General features: G+C 37.5%; 1 protein-coding gene and 1 long non-coding RNA gene across 6 annotated transcripts; both read left to right on the top strand.

Moving 5' to 3' along the window:
* Nucleotides 1–9,299: 9,299 nt before the first annotated feature.
* LOC149846892 (cyclin-dependent kinase F-4-like) lies at nucleotides 9,300–21,600 on the top strand. Of its 5 annotated transcripts, XM_089996642.1 has the most exons (20): nucleotides 9,300–9,503; nucleotides 10,841–11,438; nucleotides 12,258–12,308; nucleotides 12,551–12,613; nucleotides 12,698–12,776; nucleotides 12,873–12,941; nucleotides 13,025–13,114; nucleotides 14,162–14,300; nucleotides 15,659–15,761; nucleotides 15,873–15,925; nucleotides 16,011–16,077; nucleotides 16,177–16,285; nucleotides 18,001–18,066; nucleotides 18,300–18,368; nucleotides 18,486–18,552; nucleotides 19,432–19,545; nucleotides 19,659–19,690; nucleotides 19,782–19,863; nucleotides 19,944–20,007; nucleotides 21,177–21,441. In XM_089996642.1, exons 4-20 carry the CDS (start codon nucleotides 12,606–12,608, stop codon nucleotides 21,334–21,336), a joined length of 1,371 nt encoding a protein of 456 aa, XP_089852768.1. In that variant the 5' UTR covers nucleotides 9,300–9,503; nucleotides 10,841–11,438; nucleotides 12,258–12,308; nucleotides 12,551–12,605; the 3' UTR covers nucleotides 21,337–21,441. The 5 variants fall into 5 exon arrangements, with proteins under 5 accessions (XP_089852768.1, XP_089852770.1, XP_089852766.1 ...); XM_089996644.1 differs by having other exon boundaries at nucleotides 9,364–9,503; nucleotides 11,169–11,434; nucleotides 12,258–12,613; nucleotides 19,944–20,050; nucleotides 21,177–21,600; XM_089996640.1 differs by having other exon boundaries at nucleotides 9,364–9,503; nucleotides 11,169–11,434; nucleotides 12,258–12,613.
* Nucleotides 18,637–19,073, top strand: LOC149846893 (uncharacterized). The gene is made up of 2 exons (XR_016430326.1): nucleotides 18,637–18,765; nucleotides 19,013–19,073. It is a non-coding gene; the product is annotated as an uncharacterized LOC149846893 (long non-coding RNA).
* Nucleotides 21,601–23,174: the final 1,574 nt, after the last annotated feature.

The following is a 23,174-nucleotide window of genomic DNA, read 5'->3' as shown; positions in this document are numbered from 1 at the left end:
GTGGTCCTAGGAAAGTTGGGATTTTCGAATTAGGGTCTGAGAGAGATTTGCAAACCAAGGTCAACCTGTTGACTAGGAAATTAGATCAATTCCTAGTCAATTATTTGCGAAGTCCAGTAGGAAGAGTGTGCAAGCTATGTGCTATCTCTGCACACTGTGTTTTAGAGTGTCTGACAACATCACTATATCTTGAATTCGTTCAAGAGCAGGTGAAGGTTGCCCAAGGTTTCGCTAGACCCGTGCACGATTCATTTGCACCCTCATATAACCCGGGATGACAAAACCACCCCATCGGCTCTTCTAGACACAGCATACACAAAGTAACTTTTCATAAGGTTACTCATGTCCCATCATTTCATAGGTCCACCCCCAGTATAGTTTGCCTTCTCTTCAGAAGCCCACATCGAGGACATCGTGTTAGGAGAAGATGTTAGAGGCTTTTTTTGATATTAAGGATACTCTTTGTTCCCACATGCAGTCAATAGCCAAACTAGAGACTCAAATGAGACAGTTGGCTAAGGCCTTCAACAGACAAAGCGAGGGAAGCCTATCTAGTCATTATGTTGTCATCCCCAAAGAAGCAGATTCTTTGTCATGTGACCTGCACCCCACAGATTCACACCCTGCGCAGGTCAAATCTGTTATATCCCTTAAGAATGGGAAGGCATGTCACCTCATTCAGGAATCGACTCAGGAGCCCAATGTCATAACCATTGCAGAGTCAATATCCTCCATTAGGCCTCATAAGAAGGGGCAAGGCCCGCAACATTCATTATCATCATATATCCCCCGAGCCCCTGTTTCCCAAGCCTTACGGCAAGCGATTGCTTTTATCAAGTAAGATGTGTAGATGCAAAAGATGCTTAACCTAATCAAGCAGGATCATGGCCACCACTCGTTTTATGTTTCATATATTGATAGTGGATCGGTCCTAGATTCTTCTTTTGAGAGTAGTCTCCTAGAAGAGACTAACCTTCGTTTTTCTTGTAGTGAGAGTCATGATACTACTTTTAGGGGTCGAGTGGGCGGGAACATAGTGCGCAGTGTCATATATGACACTCTTTTCTTCAGAGAGCCCGATTAAGCCTAACTTTATGTCCATTGATCTCGTGGACGATGAAGGATTTTTCCTGGGATCCGTCTGGCTGGGGACATGAATCTTAACACTTTATGGGAGACAACCCATATTTTTGATGTACCACTAGTAGCTTTAGTAATTTTCTATTTTTAGATAGTTTTTCTTCATGAGCGTCAAGCCTAGATCATGTATGCATTGCATTCTTTTGCATATTTCTATGAGTTGTAAACTGTGAGACAGGTGGAACCTATGCAGAGCTATTCGCATATCGTATCAGGTAAGGTTCCACAGTATGGATCAGGTGATCTCTACCCTTTTCTCCCATTCATTTCGTTCTCATATGCATTCACTTAGTTTCATGCAAGCATGGAGGAGTGCCACTGAGGACAGTGTCATTCAAGCATGGGAAATTGTGTAGTTGGCACACCCAGATTTTTTTTGTTTTAGTACTTGCACTTTTGATGAAAACTCATAAAAACTGGGCTTTTAAGGAACAAGATTGAACTTATATGACTGTTTTGTAAAATCTAATGTTTTTAGAGAATTTTCAAGCCCAAAAAAAAAAAATCGGACACGGATCTAGAAAATCATTGTTGTTTATGTGGATTTTAAAGAAATGGCGATAAATGCATGTTAGAGTTTATTTTGAATCACAAGTATGTATATGCACAATTTTATTTTTTGAAAAACTAATCAAATGAACAACATTGCATTTATGAGCTCAAAAAGTGAAAAAGAATATATGTTTAGTTGTTTGATATCTTCGTACTCCTTAATAGCTGGACTTAGAGATGTGAAGACGTCACACCCTGGACTTCTTAATTAACACCCTCACATATGGGCCCTGCCGGTTGGCTCTCTCTGCTTCAGACATGGAAAAGTGTCATGTTTTTTTTTTCTTCTTCTGATATATACATGTGTCCATTGACTTTTTCACATGCAAACAAGACACCTAATATCACCTTTATAGGTCCCACGTAAGCATGAATGACCCTCACTGCCTGCAGAAAAAAACATGTAGATCTTGGAGCTCATATGTGCGCCATCTTCTGAAATTCGGGTCGTAACAAGTTCGTCGAACTACGCCACACAAGGTCATAATTGATAAAATAGAGAAAGGCTCAACATCAGGGGGTTCAATATTTTACTTTTTAATGTCAATCAAGTTACTATTTTTATCCATAGATCCTCTTTTCTCTTGAGAAAATGATTGAGGCGAAACCGCCGCCTTTGCGATATGACTCTTAAGCTTATAAATCCTGCAATTCGACCTTAGAGCGTGACCTAGTTCCTCTAAGCGCTAATTTTCGAACAGACATAACTTTACATTGCATTTTAGGTTCGTTCTTTGGTTTCTTAGTGCTAGTAGGATTACTGTTTTTGTTTACAAACTCTGTCTTTTCTCGAGCAAATGATTATGATGAAACTACCTTCTCTGCACACTTTCCACAACCAAGACCCTCTCTGTTTGCTAAGGACCATCAACATTATTCACCACCTCAACATCTCCACCTCCTATCTTCTCTAAAATATTCTTCACCTCAGTCATGTCATTCTCCCCTTTTTGTTCCAAAATCTTCTTCAGTATCACTTTTTAAAGGCGAAAACAATCCCTAAAATGCAAACCATCATCTTTTTAATATCAAAATGTTGTTTTAAATGTTGAAGCATTACAATTAATGGGGTTCAATCAAACTTGCATGAAAAAAGTTACGCAGATCACTATGTATTTATGGATCTCTTGTGAGTATATTCACATTTTTTGGAGGACTTCGTATAATTGGGAGAAAATTCGCATATTTGTGAGGAACTTCGCATATTTTACGAACTTCACGATGTTCACAAAAAACCTCCTTTGCGATACTCAACGGGTAGGGATATATAGCGTGAACTTCGTGAGTGTCGCACATGTGAAGGTTAAAAGGGTCTTTTTACAATTATCGATTTGCGATTTTGGACATCGGCAAATTTTGGCAAATTATAGGTTTTTTGGGAAATACATGATTTTTGTCATAAAATATGGTTATTTTTTGTTCACCATCATGAGCAACTTTAGAATACATTTACATTTGGATGAATATTATGAAATTTAGGTAATTGTGAAACATAAATATATTCTATGTGTGCCAATGTTATGTATATAAAACTTTTCCTTACATATGGTTTTATATTTAATTTTCTTCATTAAAACCTTTATCTTGGATGGATTGTATTTAAAAAAACAGGGTATAAAATGCTTTAAGCACATATATATATTTTTGTGTCTTTGTCTATTTATTTGTCATAAAAATATTAATTAAAACATGATATATCTAGGACATACCATATGAACGGGCCACTAAATATCTAGCGGTGAATAAAGAGTCTGGATCGGGTGTAATATGATTGCACAAAAAATAATGCATTAAGCACCCGATCACCTTTCATCGGGTCTTCATCGGGTCTTGGCCCCACACCTAGCAGACCCTGTCCCTAAGATGGAGTGCTTAATGCACAAATATTCGTGCAATCATATTTGCTCTGATCTTTTGACGTGAATAAAGGCAGAATGGATCAAGTGCAATGTGATTGCACAAAAAAAACATGTCCCACTCCATCATCTTGCTAGGGAACTGTCTGTTTCGGCTGAATGGGACAGATGCCATTGCATGTTTGGTACGTCACGTGATTTTGCACAACCACATTGCACGTGATGCCTGGGCATCCACACAATGGCGTTGCATGTTGGGCAGAAGCATGGCGATCACGATAAGCCAAGGCTTAGAGAGCCATCAGTCTTTCACTTCAAAATGCGCCTATGTGAGTTACTATTTTTTTTATATTTACACCGAGAAACCACCTTCAGTATAGAGACTTCGCGCTGGCTTTGCCTGCTATACTTACTATCACTAAAACTCCTTAGGCTGACCCTTTGCCTTAGCTAGGGCTACGGGACACTAATTGAAACTTTTGAATTGAGGTGTCCCAATGGGTCTGATTGAGAGGACGACCTCATGTAGACAGAAGAAAAGCATTGATGGCCACACTAATGAAGATGAATGGGTTGGATAGAGATCCGGCCAGGTTCATGGAAGGTCCATCAAGCAGCACCCAAAAGTTCATACATCATGACACTACAAGAAAAACGCCAATTCACGACGGACGCTATCCATCGCTAATCTGTCGCAAATTCCGTTGCTAACGTGTTAAGCGACGAATAGCGTTTGTCACATAATCTTAATCGCTAAATTACGACGGAATTTATCTGGCGCCAGTCCATCACTATTTAGTGATGAATTAACGACAGACTATATCCGAATAAACTTCGCCGCTAACTTTTCGTCGACAAGTTAGCAATGGATTAGAGACGGATTAAAGTTCTTCGCAAACCATTGCCTGATTGAAATTGACGATGAAAATAATCCGTCGCTAATTTAAAAAAAAAAACAAAACTTTTTTTTTATTATGAAACTCGAGAAAAATTTCTTGTAATACAATTAATATAACCTGCTTATAAAAAACAAAATACATATACATGTGAAACAAAATTAACACAGGTTCTAAGTTAAACAATCAAATACCGTCTTTGCCAAGTTATAATTAATTACAAGTACGTCAAACAAATTAAATACATGAAACTAATCGTTGTTAAAATTCGGTGCATCATCCTCTTTATTTTCTCGATCTACCTCTCCCTCCATACCTCCGTCAGCTCCTCTACGCTGATCATTTCTAGCATCCTATAAGAGAACCAAACTGTTAATATTTATAAACAAAACACTCATATATGTTATAAAATAGTCAAAAACTTGCATATTAATTCAACCATGCTCATGTGTTCTAAGGCAGTCAAAAAACTTGCATAGTGATTCTATCATGCTCATATGTGTTCTAAGGCAGTCAAAAAACTTTATATGTGCTTCAATCATGCTCATATGTGTTCTAAGGCAGTCAAAAAACTTGCATAGTGATTCTATCATGCTCATATGTGTTATAAGACAGTAAAAAAAAATTATATGTGCTTCAATCATGCTCATATGTGTTCTAAGGCAGTAAAAAAACTTTATATGTGATTCTATCATGCTCATATGTGTTTTAAGACAGTAAAAAAAACTTTATATGTGATTCTATTATGCTCGTATGGTTTCAAAATATTGATCCAACTTTAAACAAGCAAATTTGATTTGCATAGTCCAACTTCAGAGGGGAGACAAAAAGGCTTTGTTTCTCCACTAACAGGAAATATCATCATTGAAATTTTTGAGAAACAAAAAAGCTGGGCAAACACTCATGATTCGATATGTTTCATGTCACCACTGGCTAAAGATTATATAGAGAGTTATCTCATCCTAACAATTCAATCATTTTAATTAAATGTCTCTGCCATTCCCTTTTCCATTGCATATTATGTCTTTCAGCTTATTTCTTTTTTTAAAGTTTTGCCCAACAATTACCTCTGATCATACAAGAAACAAAAAACCACAACTAGATACCATCTGCAATATGAAAATAACTATATTAAAAAAGATTGATTGGAAATCAAGACCTATACAACAAAATCTCTTAGGAAAAGAATTGAAGTTTTTTTTAACATAAAAAATTAACTAGAGTTTTATCTTAATACTATCATGCCAGGGTATAGCCGTAAAGGAAAGCAAAAATCAGGAATTTGGTGGGACAAAATTGGGTAACAAAAAATGTTCCATTCAAAATCAATCCCTTATCGATAAGAAGATAGGAGAAGAGAAGAGAGAAATAAGAAAGCAGGAGAAGAAAAAGGCAATTACTTAGAACATGATATAAATAATCCATTCTAGTGATCATTACTAACATATATGCTGGTAATTTATAGATTCTAAAACAAGTCTTCACAAATATGCAACAATCTTAGATACCAAACAAATAAAAAACAAATAATAATACACCATACATGGCCATGGAATTGGAGAATACTACTAGTGTCTGCTCATATGTTACAGTTTCACACCTTAGGCACCTCAAAAAGCAAAAGCAAAGGTTTACCTGCAACTGCAATCGAGCGAGTAGATTCAGATGGTCGAGTATGAGTTGCTAGAGGAAGAGGAGGAGGGTGTACCAAACGACCGAGAGATCGCTTGTTCGAGTCCGAAACCGGGTGACTGAGCTCGCATTTTCTCTGAGACCATGGTTTCCCTATCGCAGATTTCGGCACGCTCCGTAGTCGATTTGGCAAAGTCCAAAGCCACCGAAGCTCGATCCATGCGGACCCTGCGCTCCAAATTCTTCCTCCATGTCGATCTCCCGCCTTTCGATGCCTCGTCGCTCGCCGACTCCAGAGACATCGACCTCGCCCAGCTCGTGGGCTCCTCTACCTCATTCCGCGATGCCCACAAATTAAATTTCAACCCACCATCGTGAAATGCTTGAAGTTCAGGCCTTAACATTACAACATCTGAGCTTCAAAAAAATAAAAACCACTAGACTCGTCAAACTTAAATTGAGAAAACATTACCAAAAGTATCAAATACATAACAAAGAAAAACCAACAAAGACAAGAAAAACAAGGGAAGGAAGACCTCAAGCCACTCTTCTTTGTCAAGATCGACAACCTTGGAGTCTAGCATCATCGCCTGGACCGTCAGATCTACAAAGTACTTGATCCAGTAAGTCTTTTGGATCTCTCTCTCACCTGTACACAAAACGAAAAGAAAAATCCAAACAACAAAACAAACAAACACATGTTATCCATCACACTGAGAGCACTATAAACGACCAACAAAGACGAAACAACTGTGCAAAACACTAGAACGAGAGAACAAATGGCAACAAACGAGTGAGTGCAAAAAAGCAAGAGGAGAGTAGAAATTCGATAAAAAACTACCTGTTGCGTCAACCATTCTGGAGAGAACGACGTGAAGGATTTGTGAGTTTTTTAGAATACCCTAGCATGGAGCTCGGGCATCTCTGGAGGCAAGGAGTACGAAATGAAGAGGAGGAAAATTGCCCTCTTTTCCTCTCTTTCTTCTTGTTGGGTCGTTCGGGAGCTCCAGCGCCTCGCCTCGATTCCGGCCGGATCTGACAAGGCCGATCGGGACATCGCTGCCTCTCTGTTGGAGTTGGATGTAGGGTTGGCATTTGGGGAACGACTGTCGGAAGAGGAGGAAGAAGAGATTCTAGGGTTTTTGGAGAGCATAGACGCGGAGGAGCTCGAGTCGACGATCAACCTGCTCATCTCGGCTCTCGGATCGCCGTCGGTCTCTGTTCGGCGGAGTGCCACCTGAAAGATCCGCCTTCTGGCGAATAATTGGGAGGAGAATCGTGAGCTGAGGGCGACAAACATTTGCGGGTCGGTGGTGGTTACGGCGAGGCGTCACGGATTTGGGGTTAATCAAAGAGAGAAAGAGGTAGGGAGAGAGAATTTCGCGCTCAGTTTTTATCGAAAACTAGCGATGAACTTAGCGACATAAATATTACGTTGCAAATCCGTCACTAAGTTGCGTGGAAAGAAATTCTGTCTCTAATTAACGACAGGCCTTTGCGACAAAATTTTTCTATGGTGAGTTCGTCGCTAATTAGCGACAAATTTTTTTCTGTCGCTAATTTCATAAATATTTCGCAGTTTAGCCATGAATTGTTTTCTCTCGCCAATCCGTTGCTAATTTGTGACGAAAAAAAATCATCGCAAATGTCCGTCGCTAATTAACAATTTTATTGTAGTGTGAATGTCTACGTGGATTGGACCCACATAAAGAACACAAATCAATTGGATTAGCCCTGTTTTTACTGGATCCAGTTCATAATTGTCAGATCCGGACAGTATATATCAGAACGCAGGTTGGGCTGAGAACAAATATGGCTGTTGGTTGCACGACTCGCATCTAGGTTGAAATATATCACGTGGACATGGATGTGAATGCAGACTCCAATAGCATACAATACACAAGCGTGCATTTTTTTGGGTTGGAAATATATGGCAGGGGAGCACGTTTTTTTTAGTTTAATTTATAAAAACGTTTTAAATATTTTAACAGATCTTTATATATTATTATTAAGTAATATCGTGAGTGTCATAGCATGTAACATTGTGCGTCTATACACAGCGATTGCATATCGACGGTCAATAACATCAAATGACCTGATCATTTGTGTCCCTCCATCACCGACCACACATTGGCTATCTTCCATATGGTTGAAACAAACGTTGAACTTAATGGTTGAAACAAACGTTGAACTTAATTGATACAGTTGTTACAGAACAGACCGTTTTGTTTGTTAGTTCATTCTATTCAATCTTGAGCAATGCATCAAACATGCTCTAAAGGGCATTCGTTATGCCGGACAAATGTTGTGCGGACAGAATGCGTGGCGTTTCAAACTCGAAATAAATGTGGTATGATCTAATTATGTCTAGGCGGGGATCACATAAATAAATACGTTGATAACGGGGTCGAGACTTGAACTAACCACAACCTGTTTTACAACTTTCACAAGAAAGTCGATATGTTTGATCCGTTTAAAGTTGATCCAGCACAAGTGTTACAACTTACATCTTGCCTGGATCTCGGATTCTACTATGATATTAAGATGGATCTGAATCTTAAACCAATCCGCTATTAAATTCTGTATCGAGTATCAGGTCAGTCTTGACTTGACCCATACACAAGCCCTTTGAATCTGTAGCCACAGCTAGACCTCCCGGGAGGTCTTCTAATTTTCCAAGTTGAGCTCGGAAAGTAGGATGTCAACAGGTCAGATCTAGGAATTACCAAATCCGACTTAATCAAACCTGACCTAATTGGAGTCGGATGAAAAAAGATTAATTAAACTGAATCTGGATCCAATGAATCTAAAACCGGATATTTACACATAATGGGATTCGTGTTTTAATCGGTTTCAGATTCAGATTACAATGCAAAATTAATACCAAATCCAACTAATCAGATTCAGATTCAGGTAGGATATCGGGTTACATCCGACCCGTTGACATCCCTATTGGATAGAGGGCTGGACAACACAAACACATGGCCCCACAAGGTTCAATAAAGGTCGATGCAACCAGACCCAAACCTGATAAGACCTGGCTCAGCTGGAACCTGGTAAGGGTCAGCGGGGTTTCAGCAGGCCAGGTTTGGACCTGGGCCCGCGGGATCTGATGGACATTGGATCGGGCCGGCTTGATTCCCACCCCAAGATTCATAGAGATCCGAACCCGGACCGAGGCGCTTAATCGGCTGTTTTTTGAACGCGCGCGAAGGATATTCGCGGGGATGTTCTATTTGCGGTGGCTTTAATTTTCCCGAGAAATTAAAGAGTGAGAAATAAGGGAAAGACGACGGAGGAAGAGTCATCGCACCGCTCGGACTCTTGCGCGTGGACTATTTTAAAGGCGTGTTGGCCACCGCTCCGATTCGACGCACAACACATCGTTTTCTTTCAGGAACTTCTTCTTCAGGGGAAAGGCGTCGAGGTGCGAAAATCCCTTCTCCTCCTCCTCTTTCTTCTTCATCATCTTCTTATTCTTATTCCTATTATTCTCATCATCATCCTTATCTTCTTTCTATATCGCATCGATTATTTTCCTCGATCCTTTCCTATTGTTGTTTGTTTTCTTGCGGAGAAAGAAAAACCCTATAATTCACGGGGCTCTTTTGCTTTTACGAGGAATTCTAGGGTTTGAGTTTTATATATTGTAGTTCGGATTTTGATGTTCTGGTATGGCTTTTTAGTTTTTTTTTAATTAACGGATTGGACTTTGTGGAAATTCGAGTTGTCGTTGTAGGATTTGTGGCGTTGATTGATTTGTCGATGTTGGATCAACTTTGTGGTTTATTGATTGTTTGGAGTAAGATTTGATTGGGATTAGTCGTCGCCTCATCGGTGTTTTTTCCTTTTTCTGTTTTTTGCTGGAGATTAGATTGATGCTCCTAAAATCTATCATGTATAGATCGATCGTGCAGTCCCTTGTTTTCCTTTTTCGGATAAGATGTGTCGGTTTTCGTGAATTGGAATTGTGAAACCTTTGCATGTTTTTTTTTTGTTTATTAATTAATGCCTTTATACTGCTTCACGAGGCGAAACTCTCTTTAGATGTACGACCTTTTTTAATTTTATTTGGATAACTGTAGCGATGATGATTTCTTGGTATGCAATCAAATATGCGATGTCCTGAATTGTTTAAGCATGCATTGATTTGGTTTTTATTTACTATGTTGCAATTGTAGATTTGTGGTGTCATTCCTTGAATTTCTTATATTGATAAATTTCGTGCTAGTCTTCTTCTTTAATTCACGAGAACACACAATTGAAATTCTGATAAATTGGTGTGTGTAAGGAATTTTAGCAAGGGACCTTTTACGTTTCCCGTGGGTGCAATTTTTGCTCATACTGACCAAAATGGTTTCAGGATGAAATACTTATCATGCATTCATATTTATCATTTATGTTCGAAGGTTTTGCTGTACCATTCAAATAAGTGATGGAGTCAGAAAAAAAATCGTAAAAATTTCATCAAGTTCACATGGTTCTCTTCCCTAAAATGATAATTGCATTCATGACTTCCAATCTACAGTTCATTATTGTTGGCATTATTGGTTTTTGGATTCCTGTCTGTAATGAGTTCTTCATTTTTTTCAAAAGAGAGATGTCTTGTCATTCTGATATTACATCTATGGTCTGACATCAGTGACATGGTTCTCATGACAGTAAAATGTTTCAGGTTCTTTTTGGTCAGTTACCCTCATATTGTTGGACTGTCCTGTCATTCCTTTTATTTTAATCTTGGTCTGATGCAAGTATTCCATGCAGATGATCTATTTATCTAGAAATACGTATGGATGACAGATTTAGATTTTGCCTGCTTGTCAGCAAAACAATCAAAGTCTTGGCCACCTTCGGTTCTCAAATTTGGCCCAAATGGTCCTTAAGAAAAATCTCTGAATTAATAGCCCTCTTGGTCATGTCTTTAATTCTACTGCAACTATAGCTGTTTTAAGCTGAGTTCATGGTAGCTGTTTTTTGCACAGGGAGCTTCCTTTTCACTATTGTTATTTTAATCTAAACATTCTTGTGTTGTTTGGAGTGGTTTTGTTACATAATTAATCATTGTTGATTTTGCTTTGGCATTTTTTTATAGATTAAAACTTCTTATGCTCTTGAGGCTTTCCATTTTCTTGGCGAAGACATGGAAACAATGCTTCTCTGGTCAAAATTTCTCCGCACCCAGATCCCATTGTTGCAAGAGGTCCTTGATTGGCAGTTTTGTATCTGTGAGGAATTCACAGCTGGCATGCTCGTCTGCTACAGTTAACAAGATGATGTTTTATCAAGGTCAAAGGAAGCCGACGAGGAATCATGCTGACCTGCTATTAAGAATATCCAATATGCACTACTGTTCTTTAAGTAAGTAAAATTTAACTTGTTATTTTGATCATGAACTTCTCTTGATATTATTTTCTGATCACTGACTTCTAGTCATTATTTGCTGTATGATTTTGAGTTTGAATATTGTAAGTTTATTTTCTCTCAATAACGACTTCTTCCAATATGTTATTTCAGTAAGTATAGTTCTTCTAGCATCATTAACATTTGTTCGGTTATTCATGTTTTTGACCCCTTTTGAACATGCGCTTTTTTTACCATTGTATTGTTCTCGGATCCAACCTGTCTCACCTGCAAATTTTATGCATATATATCTGAATAGTGACTATTTTCTTTAATTAGATTAGTCTGTTGGTTGTAATCTAATGGTGGATAATTATTTCTAAGACGTATTATTAGATTTTACCTTCAGTAGTGCATATCCTTGATTAGGAGATATAGAACTTCAGACATACTGGTGATATACATTTTCGTGACACAGCTTGTTTATTTATATTCCTTTGTTTTTTAGTTGATAAGTAGTTTTTCTTTTATCTCAGAATCACTGTCGGAGGTTGTAATTACTAATTAGTCTGATTTTTCCTTAATAAAGGAAACCTAGGTTTTAATTCTTTTAATCTGAACTGAAGACTGACCCATAAATTGGTTCTCAATCTGTTTATGTCAGTCTGTCTTGTTTGAAAACCTGTTTAAGTTGGTGATGCATATAGTCTCTAGATAAATTTTTGTTTCAGTTTTTTCTTTTATGCATGTGCTGACATTTTCCCTTTATCATCTTTTATAATATGAATTTCGTCAAAGTTGGATAGAGCTTATGTAATCTAACTATATCTGTTTTGAACAGGGAACTCTATGAGTTACTAATGAAGTGCTCTTTATCGTAGTAAGTCTAGAGGTGGGTCAAATATGTGGCGCATTGACACATATCAAGTTCGTAGATGGTACATAAAAGAAGTTTGAGGCTTGGAAGCCTGAAAATAAGTGCCTTACTTTTTTAAGACAATGGTTATAGGTTGTAGTCAATAAGAGATCCTTCCTTCCATTGCTTGAATCTTGCAAATCGTAGGAAGATCCACTCTACTGGTTTGCTAAAACCAGACTTCATGAAATATTGAGCTTTTGTCATATTTCCTTTAGAATAAGAGCTACTGAAATTTGGAAGACCTTTGCTGCTGTTTCGTGAAGCCGAAGAATGGACAAGTGAGTTTGCATGTGACTTCTTGTTGTTTGCTGAATTAGTAAAATTGACAAGACATTTTAGTGATGCTTGGCTTCTGTCATCAGGTACAAGGCTCTCAATGGGTTGGGGGAGGGCACTTTTGGAAGTGTTTGGAAAGCTATTAATTGCCAGACTGGTGAAATTGTACGTACTTGCCTTTTTCATGTTTTGTATTTTTGATCTGCTAATTAGCTGTTAACTCATTGATGCCATTTATTATATACTGCTATCTTGGTGCAGGTTGCAATAAAGAAATTAAAGAAAAAATACTATTCATGGGAAGAGTGCCTTAATCTTAGGGAGGTTCAGGTGACTATTAAATTGTTTGGCCTTGATTGATTAGAACAATTGATTTTTACCATCTTAATGAGGCACTTGTGTTGTTATTGCAGTCCTTGCGTAAGATGAACCACCCCAACATTGTGAAGCTCAAGGAAGTCATCAGAGAGAATAACCTTCTGTATTTTGTATTCGAATATATGGTACCATTTAAAACGAACTACTTGTTTTCTGCATCATAGCCTGTATTTTTAGCTATATAGTAAAAGATGGTGTTGGTGCCTAGGCGCCAGGCCCCTAAAATCCTAGTAGGCCTAGTTGGGACCAAAAAAGGAAAAAAAAAAACAAGTGCAATAAATTTGTAAAGTCATAAAGCACATGTACATACACAAGAATCAAAGCACATACACAGATAAACATGCACACACATACACACACACACACGAAATATTAAGCACAAACAAAAAATCATGTATATACACATGCAAAATCATAAAGCGCGCACACACATTTAGATATCTATGTAGTTATGTATTATGTATGTATGTATGTATAGATGAAGAAATGTATTGTGGTTCTGTACCATGATACCATACTGTGTACACACTCTTGTTTGTGTAGATCTAGCCAGCAAATGTCACATCATAACTGTACAGATGTGTTTAGCATAGCTTATTTACTACCTTAGAAGTTTTTTATCATGTCTAATACACCACAAGATTTCATTTTTGAGATGGTGAAAAATTGATGGCTCACAATTCTTGAAGATAAGGGTGGTTTAGAAATGGTAAAAACAAATCATATTTGAGTCAACTCTAACAAATGAAAACGGTAAATAGAACATGCTAAACATGATTTAAAGGTTAGATTTTGCTTTTGGAGCTTAGATCTATGTAAATCAAGTATGTACCACCATAAGTTATGCTTGTCCAGTACCACAACAGAAGCACCCTATATATATGTATATATGCACAATATTTGTAGAAAACAGATATATAAATAAATAGATATTATATGTATAAAGAAATGTGTGTACATATTATATATATAATATAAAAATATATTATATCCCTAAAAACAGAAAAAAAGAAACAAAGGTGATGAAAGAGGAAAAAAAGAAGAACAACTGAAAAAGAAGGGAAAAAATTGGACCCTACCACATAGGTGCCTGGGCCTAGGCAGTAGCGGCGCCTTTGACTGCATACGTTTTTAGCTATGTGCAATTGTCTGATTCTTCTATATTAATCCAGGAATGCAATTTATATGAAGTTATGAAGAACAGGGGCACGCTCTTCACAGAGGCAGAGGTTAGGAGCTGGTGCTTTCAAGTGTTTCAAGCTCTTGCTTACATGCACCATTGTGGTTATTTTCATCGAGACCTAAAGCCAGGTAATTTTGTGTATTTTAGTTCAGATAGATACCTCTTGTTCATTCTAAAATGAGTTTGTGCCTTTCAAGTGATTCAAGTTCTTGCTTACATGCATCAACATGGCTATCTTCATTGAGACATAAAGCCAGTTATTTTTTGTGTATTTTAGTTCGGATAGATACCTCTTGTTCATTCTGAAATGAGCTTGTGCCTTACTTGATTTGTACATAGTCAAAAGCAAACAAAAAAAGATAATTTTTAAAGGTTAAAAAATATGAAGCTATACTGAATTCTAGTTTTGTATTTTGTGAACATTATATGTGATAGGGACTTGTATTATTCTATGAAAATTGAGATTATTTAAAACACCTATGAAACTTTTGTCTGTGCCATTATCATTTTGTCATATAAATGGGTAAGTTTCCATACCCATTTGATGAGCATATCAGTGATCATAAGTGACAGGTTCAGACTGAAGCTGCATTAAGTATATAGTCAGGTACATATACAAAAATAATTTTTGGTAGCAAGATACTTATTTACAGGCTACAGTTTGTTATCATTTGCTTCCTCTCTATTTAAAAAACTGAACCCTTGGATAACAACTTGCTTTCTCATTTGCAATATAAAATCTAGGAATCAAGCATTCACAGGTAGACATGCACACGAGCCGAGCCTGGGCTGTTCGAACTCGGCTTCCTCCAAAATGCATTTGTTCAAGCTCGAGCTCGGAGCCGAGCTTGAACAGCATTGTCTAGACTCTGCTCGGTTCTGAGCTTGAGCCGAACCGTGCTTGACTGTTATTCCAAAAAGACTTTACCAGAAAAAGGTGCTGCAACGGTGGGATTCAATCCCCAATCTCTCCAGACGGTGCACAAATGAGCCGCCATTATGCCAGACTCTGCCTTGTGATTATTTTGATCTAGAAAATTTACATATACTAAAAACCTGTTAGATTATTGAAGAGAGAAAAGGATACAGGGCATGAAATTGGAACGCAGCACCTCTTGGGAAAGAAACTAACACCCTACCCACTATGGAGACAACTACTTTAAGGTTTATTTTGTAAATATATATTATATATATATACTCTTATGCGAACCTTATCAAGCTTAATCAAGCTCAACGACTTGATCAAGCTTGGCTTGTTCAAAAAATAAACGAGCCGAGCTTGAACACGAGTTCGAGCCGAGCTTAAACGGGTCGAGCCCGAGCTAGCTCGGCTTGTTGTGCATCCCTATTCACAATTTCACAGGTAATGGATTTGCAAATTTAATCTAATAGAAATGGAAAACCAGCACATTTCTAGTTGTTTTTTACTTTTATGTGTTCTTGATTTTACTGCCTTAACTGCAATTGACTTTTTGAATTCTTTCAGAAAATTTGTTAGTCACTAAGGATGCAATCAAAATTGCTGATTTTGGTCTTGCTCGGGAGGTCCTTTCTCATCCTCCATATACAAACTATGTTTCGACACGTTGGTGAGTTTTCCTATCCTCAAGCCCGGTGTTGTCCTTTACCTTTATTCTTTTAGAATAAAGATGAATAAAGAAGGATTGAAGGCTACCAACTGCAATGTCCTGTTGTTCCAGGTACCGAGCACCTGAAGTTTTGCTCCAGTCATCTGTTTACAGCTCAGCTGTAGGTATGAAAAATTGGAAAAATCTGTGTATTTGCCATTGGAATGGACTTTTTTTCCCTTGTTGAATGCTTACATTTTCCTTTTGCAGATATGTGGGCCATGGGTGCTATTGTGGCAGAACTGTTTACCCTTCAGCCTCTTTTCCCTGGATCAAGGTTTTTAAACTTTTATCGCTATTAGATAACAATAAACATTTATCTGCGGTATGTTTTGCTCATTTCTTGTTTGATTCTTCATTTGCTGATTGTATGCAGTGAGCTGGATGAGATCTACAAGATATGCAGCATAATTGGTAGCCCCAACATGGATTCTTGGTCTGAAGGGTTACAGCTTGCAAATTCACTGAATTATCAGTTTCCACTGGTAACTTTTTAATGATATCGAGCATGCTTTGCTCTGTCCTCATCCATGGTATCTGTGGGATTGCTCAAAAGTGATGGTTGAAGGGGGTTTTGTCTTCATTTGATTTGCTTCCATCTTTACTTATTGTTTCTGGTTTGATCAATGGTTTTTTTGATCGGATGTTCAATTTGCTTGCTAATTCTCTAGATTTGCTAAAATTTCCTCATACTTCTAAGAATTTTTGGTTTGCATGGAACTTTCTTTTCTCATATGTATTCACTGTTATAGCCTTCCCAACTTAAATGTTACATTTGGAAGTTTTGGGTGCCATATGCTTGCTTTTGCATTTCAGTGCTTTATTTGTGGCCTTCTGTTAGATTCCCCATGTAGTTGTTGATTTGGCTACTGCTACTTGTGACTGTTGATTACTTTGAGTAGTCACGAGGTGCCTGCTCCGTTGATGATTATTCTAGGTTCTTGAATCGAAACGTCTCACGACTAAGAACTTCGTGCATGATAATTCTTCTATCATTCTGGTAATGCTGGTTTTGCTAACAAGAATTTTATTACTTCATGATAATTTGGTACAATGATCATACATTCAAGGTGATTTAGCTCACCAACCTTCCTTACAAGCCCATCAAGTGGTAATATGTAAATCTAAACTTTGCGAAGAAGGTTGTAATTGATAGATTGAGGAAAATTATGGATCTCAAAAGTAATTAAAAATTAAATTTGATTAGGCCCAAGGACTAAAGAAACATGGAAGAAAGCTACTGAGTGAAATTGCAGCCAATTGCTTTCTGTCTTGTCTGTGCTGAAACTTATGAGGATGCTTATACACAAGCCTACATTTGTGTCAGCTATGGGCTTTTGCTGGATTAAAGTCTAGCTTCTACCTGGTGTGGTAGAGCATTCCTATAAATTCAATCCCGACTTACCAACTTGCAAAGCAAACCTGGTCTGGTGAAGCTTTCCTGTATATTCAGTCCTGACTGGAATCAACTTGCAAGGGCAAACCTTAGGCACCACGGCTATATATCATAGTCATGCCAAAATAAACATTAGGCTTACATCCTAGGAGTGTCCTGATTGGGCCACTTCAAACTGCTCATGGGTCTAGTTAAAATGCTATAGTTGGCTTGGGAAAGATTTCCAAGTATGTTATCCTTTTAGTGGTTGACGAAAAGGTTAAAGCTTTTTGCATTGTGAGCTGTGGGCCAATTTTTCCATTTTTTTAGGCTACATATAAGCTATATTTCATAGCTACTTGTTCTTCACTTTTTCTTCCAGACTCTGATATATTGCTCCTAAAGGAACACTAAAAACAGCTGCAGTTGTCTCCTGGTGATATTGCTTTTGGGATATGTGGAATGTTCTTCATCTTTTTGCTACTATGTGCTCAGTTCGATTGTTAACACTAGACTCCTTGTTAGCAGATCTATCCCCCCCCCTCTTTTAAGCTTTGGCACTCTTCTGTGAGGGTCTTTTTTTCTTTTATCTATTTGATAATCATGTGCCAGCAGAAATGCCAGTGCTTTCTTTGTTTGGAAGCTTCTATGTGTTTCAAACATGCTATGCAGTTATGGCTGTTGGATTTTCCCATTGTTGAATATTATATTATTCATGAATGTTATTCATCATGTTAGAATTCACTATTGCAGTAGCTTTGATTCTTATGAAGATGAAATACTCTGTCATAGATCTGATTGAGGGCTTGGTTTTGTTCCATTCAGTTTGCACCCTGCCAGCTATCTGTTCTGATACCATCAGCCAGCAAGGATGCTATAGATCTCATATCTGTAAGTAACAGGGGAATGTCTATAATTTCTCCTTACCGCTATGACTGGAAAGTTCTGTTGACATAGTAATCTATGGTATATTGGGGTTGACATAAGGATAATCTATTGTGTATGGAGGATTTGAATTTTTGGGTGGTTAGGATAGACATCAATTACAAGTTGAATGCTTTATTGTTTGTTACTTGTTCAATACGATTTCAACTTGACATGGTGATATTTATAATCCTGTGCAGTCACTTTGTGCTTGGGATCCGAAGTCAAGGCCAACTGCTGCTGAGGCACTTGGACACTCTTTTTTTCAGGTACAGAACATTCTTGCACTAATTGACAATGATGTCTTTGTAATAATTTTGTAAATTAAAAAAAAAATTCTCTAGTAATGTAAGCTACGTGGTACCTTATTATTTTTATTTATGCAGGCTTGCTTCTATATACCTCCACCACTTCGCCAAAGAGCGGATTCTTCATTTATGAATCATCAGATTGGTGAATCCCTCATGCCAAGTTTGGTTTTAGTTAGTGGTGAAAGTGGGATGTTTACTTGGTTTTGAATGCTTAAATTCCAATTGTTCAGCCACTATATTCAACTCCACTCATGCTTAAGATGCTTCAGTTCTAATCATTCAGCCATTGTATTCAATATCAAGGAGTATATTGTTGACTTCTGAAGAAATAAGCCTTATGTTTGAGAGTTTGCATGTGAGCTACAGATTTTAAATTATAACATTTTGCTTTGGGAGATAAATGGCACGATGAACAAAATATTTTCCTTGGGAGAATTTGACAATATCTTTTTAAAAGTTGCATCTGTTACAAGTTATATTTGCCTGATGCCAACTTTTGGATGTTGTCATGATTGCCCAAAAATGAGCTAAATGATAAACAATCTAATTATTTGTTCTTTAGTTTGACAAATTTCCTAGTTTAACATGATATAAGGTTTCAGAAATTAGTAACAAAGAATAGCTGTGCCCATGGAGGTGGATTGACCAAGAGAAAAATAAAAAGGAAAGCAGTTATGGTGGGTTAGATTTTGATCTAATTATGAGCTCTGAATTACTGACCACCGAGCATTTTCTAGTATCCTTTTAAAATGTTATTTCATGGTATGATCAATCAAAATCTTGCAGTGAACACGATATAATGAAATATTTGTTTTCAAACATTATTGAGAAAGCACTCTAATCACACTTGTAGAGGTGAACTGATCGGGGTTAAAGAAAGATGGATAACAACATGGGGCTAAATCTTTAGTTGTTCAGAATTTTGGCTGCATTCCTTTAATCATCTGCACCTCATTTGTTTCTTGTTGTTTTCCTTCCAATTGTTTTTGTTCCTTTGTAGAAATGATGTTTCTCTCTGCAGTGAGGAAAAAAGGAGCTTTTGATCAAAAGTTTGACAGAAGATTTCCAGAAGCACCACTTAACATTGAAGCTCCATATGTCTCTTATGCTCCTATGCAGTCTACTTCTTATTCAGGTAATTTTATTCTTGGCTGTTTAGCACAGAAATTTCATTTTTCCGGAGAAGCTTTGAGTAAAGGAAGTTACCTTGTATTTTAGTAATTTTATTAGTATTTTATGTTGGTATAGGAATGCAACGAGGGATTGCAGTGGATAATTTGGTAATGTTCATTTCAGTTTGTCCTTTTCACACCTAAGATATTTATGATTTTGGTTACTGAGGTGCATGTTAATTTTCCCTGAAAAACACAGGGTGCATGCATGAACAAAAAGACTATTGCAGGAGGCACTAGGAGACAGATGGGATATCAGTATGAAGTGAAATATAACTCTGGCAAGTGATTGAAAATGATGAATTGTTCATCTGTTTCTTCTTCTGTTTGATTTTGTCCTGAATTATTTTGGTTGTGCCAGGTTTTGGCTATGTTGGTGGTGTTACTCCCAGGAATGTCTTGAACGGTTCCCTCAACAGAAACAGGTCAGTAGGTCTTGCAAGTGGCGTGCTTTATTACATCAAACCAGTAAGCGTTTTTCTTAGTCTTTGATGAACTGGCTGTGGTTGTACTTTGAATTATATCCCGTGATTTGGCTTGAAGTTTCTAGAAGGAAATTACAGAAAACAAAAATACATGAGGCTCAAATAATTGAAAGGAAAGGGATCGGGAGAGGGAGGAGGATGGTTGATTCCATATCTAAAGATGCTAGAATTTTTTTGTTGTATGGATGTCAAAGAGAGTTTTGTGCACAAATTGCTAAGAATCACACGGATCAGGTTGACTAAATTATTGTTTAATGTACGGAGAAAGTGGCTGTAGCACATAGGCAAACAGTCTTTAGAACCAATCAATGTGACAATTGAAGCACAATAAGCTGCGGCTCTTGTGCCATGTTGGAATTTCTATGTTCTCCATTGTAGGAGATGGCGGCATTGTTGAATATAAAAAAAGAAAAAATAGAAACAAAAAAATAGAAAAAAAGAGTTGTGCAAGTACCCACTGCCAAGTGGTAGAAATGGTTCAAATGGTAGTCATAAAACTCCATTCTGCTTCATGTGAATTTGTGTAGAAATTCCTAGCAGTACTGAATATAAATATAGAGGACAATGTATATAGGGATACTGTTCCCTTTTTTACCTTTCATGATGGATTGGATAATATGAAAAGAGAATGGTGCTCCTTAGAATGCCACGGACAGCTGTCTGAAATTCAATAATGGGGTCGACCTGAAAAAGGATAGGATAGTGCTTTCCAGGTTCTTCGGGTGTCCATATTTTGGCAAGAGTTTCCTGTACCTCCGTCTCCTATATTAGGTGGCCATAATCTATTGTTGCGTTCCACCTCGCCAGAGATCCAAGGTTCCACATGAGCTCCCAGTCTGCGTAGTGATGGATAGTTGGTTTATTGTCGGTCAGGCCATTTGCTAAAAATTACAGATAAATTGATTCTATAGCATCTGATTTGCTTTTCAACTGTTTCTGCTGTATTTGGAGGAAAATTTCCTCTTAACCGTATTCATATGTACATCTGCTGATACTGGTGATCTTCTATACATCTTTCTCATTCTGGTACTGAGTTCTCCCCCACCAAGCTAAGGCTTGTTCGGCCGTTTGCTATGTGGAGGCTGACATGAAGTCTGCTGTTTTGTCAGGAGGGTGTCGTATCTGCCCAGTGGCTGTGCGCCAGGCAATGCCGAGCGTTCAAAAGCTGACACGAGGGGAAGTCATGCATCAGCCACTTTGTCTAGTTGGCACCGGCGTGAAATCTTAGGCCCTGGCTATGTTCACGGTCTCTCTGAGGCAGCTTGTTAGGTGGTCTTCCCAACAGTCAACTTGGCTCTTATTATTTACGTACGGATCCTTGTTATTTGCAGCACAAATAAATGACTTCCTGTTGGGTTTAGGGAACTCAGATACAACTGAAGTTTGATACAAATTTGTTTGTCCCTTATCTTGGTTTCCGTTTTTAAACCGATACCGTGTTATTTTCTCTTGGGAAGTGATATTAAACGTCCTGACTTGTGGGTGACTAAACAAATTGGTCCATGTGCTATAAACCAGCTGTGATTTACTGGCTGTCTTCGTGTGAAATATGTGGGTCCTGTCTGTAGGGCCTACTCTGGTCGGTGCCCCTTTTGGGTGCAACAGGCCATAGTTGCATTGTTACTTGGCGTATTAGTCATACCAGTACAAGATACTGGTACGAAATCGGTCTCGAAACCATAAACCGAAGTACGCTTTTTTTTCAAGAAACTGGTCTCAATTACTTGCGTTTTTATTACATTATAAATGAACATTAAGTTTGTTTTCATCAACTTTTTTGTATAAAACAATAATTTTATTTTATAAAGATGCTATTTTATTAAGAGTGATAAATATTATAATTTATGAAATATATTCTACAATATTGATTGATTTGCATATAACGTCTAATCATTTTAATTCGTATGTATTTTTATAAAAAATATATACAGTTTTTTTCACAAACTCGTACCAATTCTTTTAAAAACCATATCAGTGTATAAGAGAAACTCGTGTTAAGATTTTTAGAAACCATTTCAATATGAGTTTCAAATAAAAATATACCTGAAACTTTTTAAGCTCTTGTATCTGTACCGGTACCCGTTTCTGGCAACTATGCAACAAGAGAATATGGTTAACCTACACTGCGAACAACTGTTCAACTATTCCGCAAATGGGAGTGGGCTAGGCATGTATATATATAGAGAGAGAGGTACCTGGCTCTCGACTAGACTTCTTCTCAATTCCCCAGCGTTGCCGGCATCACTGGGCTGCAGCTGCTGACCGAAACTTTATCTTCAACTCGTCGTAGACGAGAGCTGAGCAGGTTGAGACACTGGTAGTGTTTCTGTCAGAAATCCCTATCTTCTTTCTCTGTGACAAATATCGTGCGATTTATAAAAAAATCTTGCCAATATATCGTGAGAAATTGCCTGAAAATTTAAAACGGCAGTTTCTTGCGAGATTTTCAAACCATGACAAATATCACGATATTTATATTTTTAAAAGATAGTTCTCATGAAAACCACCAAGATTTTTATTTTTAAATATGTTTTATTTATATTTTCTTATAAAAATTATTATTTTTATTTATTTTTTATTCCTAAAAATTTATTATTATTTATTTAAATTTATGAAAAAATTCAAAAGCCCTCAAATTTTTGCCTGCCGAGATTTTGCCGCTTTTAACTTTTGTCACTATGTCTGCATTCTCATTCCTTTTATACAACAACTAAGTTCTGCACTTACTAACTGATTGACTGGGTTTTTCTTTTATATATGTGTGTGTATATATATAAACAGTGGTAGCTACGCAACTAAAGTGGAACGACACTGGCCGTCCATCACTCGGTGGGATGAATGGCCAGCGCCACAAAAATGCCAAAAAAATGCCTTTTAGCGTGGTTTTTGACCACCTAAAGGTCCAACAGAACTGGGACCTTTAGCGACAGTCGAAAAGCGCCATTAAAGGGGCAATAATGCACAAATTTATGTTTTAGCCCTTTTTTGTATTTTTTCAATTATGGCCGTCCATCAAGCCCTGTGATGGATGGCTACATGCACCCCGTCAGTCTCTCTCTCTCTCTCTCTCTCTCTCTCTCTCTCTCTCTCTCTCTCTCTCTCTCTCT

This window comes from Nuphar pumila, chromosome 2 (assembly GCF_984573655.1).
Source record: "Nuphar pumila chromosome 2, dmNupPumi1.hap1.1, whole genome shotgun sequence".
Lineage (NCBI taxonomy): Eukaryota > Viridiplantae > Streptophyta > Magnoliopsida > Nymphaeales > Nymphaeaceae > Nuphar > Nuphar pumila.
Note: the sequence above shows the minus strand (reverse complement) of the source record. Positions and strands in the feature narration are given on the sequence as shown.